Below are 1908 nucleotides of genomic sequence, written 5' to 3'. Positions count from 1 at the left end.
AAATAAATACAAAGGCATTAAGTGCTTCTTAATAAATCGAGGGTCCTAATTACTCCTCAAAAGGAGGTAGCAGGACCTTTCTCTGGACCCGGTCACCTTACTTAATGGTCTTTCATGTGAGAGGTCAGAGGTCAGCAGACTGAGCGGGCACCTTCCTGGGCCCAGCTTGCTTCCATTAGCAAGGACAAGACCCAGCCCCTGATACACTCCTCACCTGTACCCTCCATACCTCCCCAGCTTCCGCCAGCAGGGAGGTGGGAAAGGAGAGGAGATCCTCCCCACCCTGAGGGCAGCACTGTCCCTGCCAATGTCCCTGCGCAGACAGGGCCTGTCAGTCTGTCTATGAGGAGGTAGAGACAGGGAAGCAAAGTCACTCAATTAATCAACAGGTCCCCAAGGTCATAGGAGTCAAAGAGGTCGCTGATGCCCTCACCCCCATCCAGGCCCCACAGGTAGTCATCCTGGTCCAAGGGTGGGGAGAAGCTGATCAGAGGGGAGCTGCATGCCAATGTTGGAGACAGGAGCTGGTCCTCAGTCTGCTGCAGGAGTGGGTGTGGTGGCTCCAACATGCTGTCAGTGGCCTCCAAGGGGACCAGGGATGGTGGCGACATCAGCAGGATCTGCTGATGAGTCAGCTCTGGCACTGGAGACAAACAGACAAAGGTCATGGCTGGCCCTGGTGTCCGAGCCATGAAAAAAATTTTGTGCATCAGAAGGCTGGGCGTGGTGGCTCAAGCCTGTAATTCCAGCACTCTGGGAGGCCAAGGCAGGAGGATTACCCTAGTCCAGGGCTTCAGACCTCAGCACACAAAGACAGGCTTCCTGTTCTCTAGACAACTGCACTCTTGTCCTTTCTTGTCAACCTGCCCCCCCCCCAGTGGCACAGGAACACCCTCCCTTTCCTGGCACCAACTCCAGTAATCCCCTCATTTTCCCACTTTCTCCCCTCTCCTCCCACAGTGGGTGGGCATTCTGCTCTCAAAATCTGCCCTCAGCTTCTACACCCAATATTTTTTTTTTTTTTTTGAGTTGGGAGTCTCATTCTGTCACCCAGACTGGAGTGCAGTGGTCGCTCCCGGGCACCGCAGTCTCAACCTGCTGGGCTCCGGCGATCCTTCCACCTCAGCCTTCCAAGTAGCTGGAACTACAGGCGCGCACTACCACGCCCGGCTAGTTTTTGATTTATTGTAGAGACGAGGTCTTGCCAAGTTGCCCAGGCGGGTCATGAACCTGCGGGCTCAGGCAATCCACTCAACTCAGCCTCCCAAAGGCGCGGGACTACAGGCTGAGCCACTGAGCCCGGCTTACACCCAATCTTAACCCCTTCAGCTTCAAGGCTCTTGCACCTGAAACTATTTCTTCTGTTTTCTGTATCATCCATTTCTCTCACTCCAGATCACTCCCATCAACACACAGACATACTCTAATGACTCTTATCTTGGTTTTTTTTAGTTGGAGTCTCACTCTGTCACCCACACTCAAGGCCACCCCAGCATCGACCTGCTGGGCTCCGACAATTCTTCCGCCTCAGCCTTCCAAGTCACTGGAACTATAGACGTGTGCTACCACGCCCAGCTAATTTTTTGATTTATTTAGAGTCAAGGTCTCACCATGTTGCCCAGGTTGGTCTCGAACCTGCAGGCTCAGGCAATACTCTGACCTCGGCCTCCCAAAGTGCTGGGATTACAAGCTTGAGCCACCACGCCCGGCCGCGACTCTATCTTTAAAAAGTATCCTCAGCCAGGCTCGGTGGCTCAGCCTGTAATCCTACGCCTTTGGGAGGCTGAGGTGAGTGAATTGCCTGAGCCCGTGGGTTCAAGACTCACCTGGGCAGCGAGACCTCATCTCGACAATAAATTAAAAAAAAAATCAGCCGGGCATGGTAGCGCATGCCTGTAATTCCAGCTA

The 1908-nt window shown here is 53.7% G+C and overlaps 1 protein-coding gene across 1 annotated transcript in view; it reads right to left on the bottom strand.

Moving 5' to 3' along the window:
• Positions 1 to 374: 374 nt before the first annotated feature.
• E2F2 (E2F transcription factor 2) overlaps positions 375 to 1908 on the bottom strand; it is a 63790-nt gene continuing 62256 nt past the window's right edge. The window contains exon 13 of the mRNA XM_021714315.1: positions 375 to 643. Coding sequence (XP_021569990.1) covers positions 375 to 643 — 269 coding nt within the window. The remainder of the gene's footprint in view (positions 644 to 1908) is intronic.

This window comes from Carlito syrichta, unplaced genomic scaffold (assembly GCF_000164805.1).
Source record: "Carlito syrichta isolate Samal-C Ts95f unplaced genomic scaffold, Tarsius_syrichta-2.0.1 Scaffold305620, whole genome shotgun sequence".
In the NCBI taxonomy this organism is placed as follows: Eukaryota; Metazoa; Chordata; class Mammalia; order Primates; family Tarsiidae; genus Carlito; species Carlito syrichta.
The sequence above is the reverse complement of the archived record's forward strand: the minus strand, read 5'-3'. Positions and strand labels throughout refer to the sequence as shown.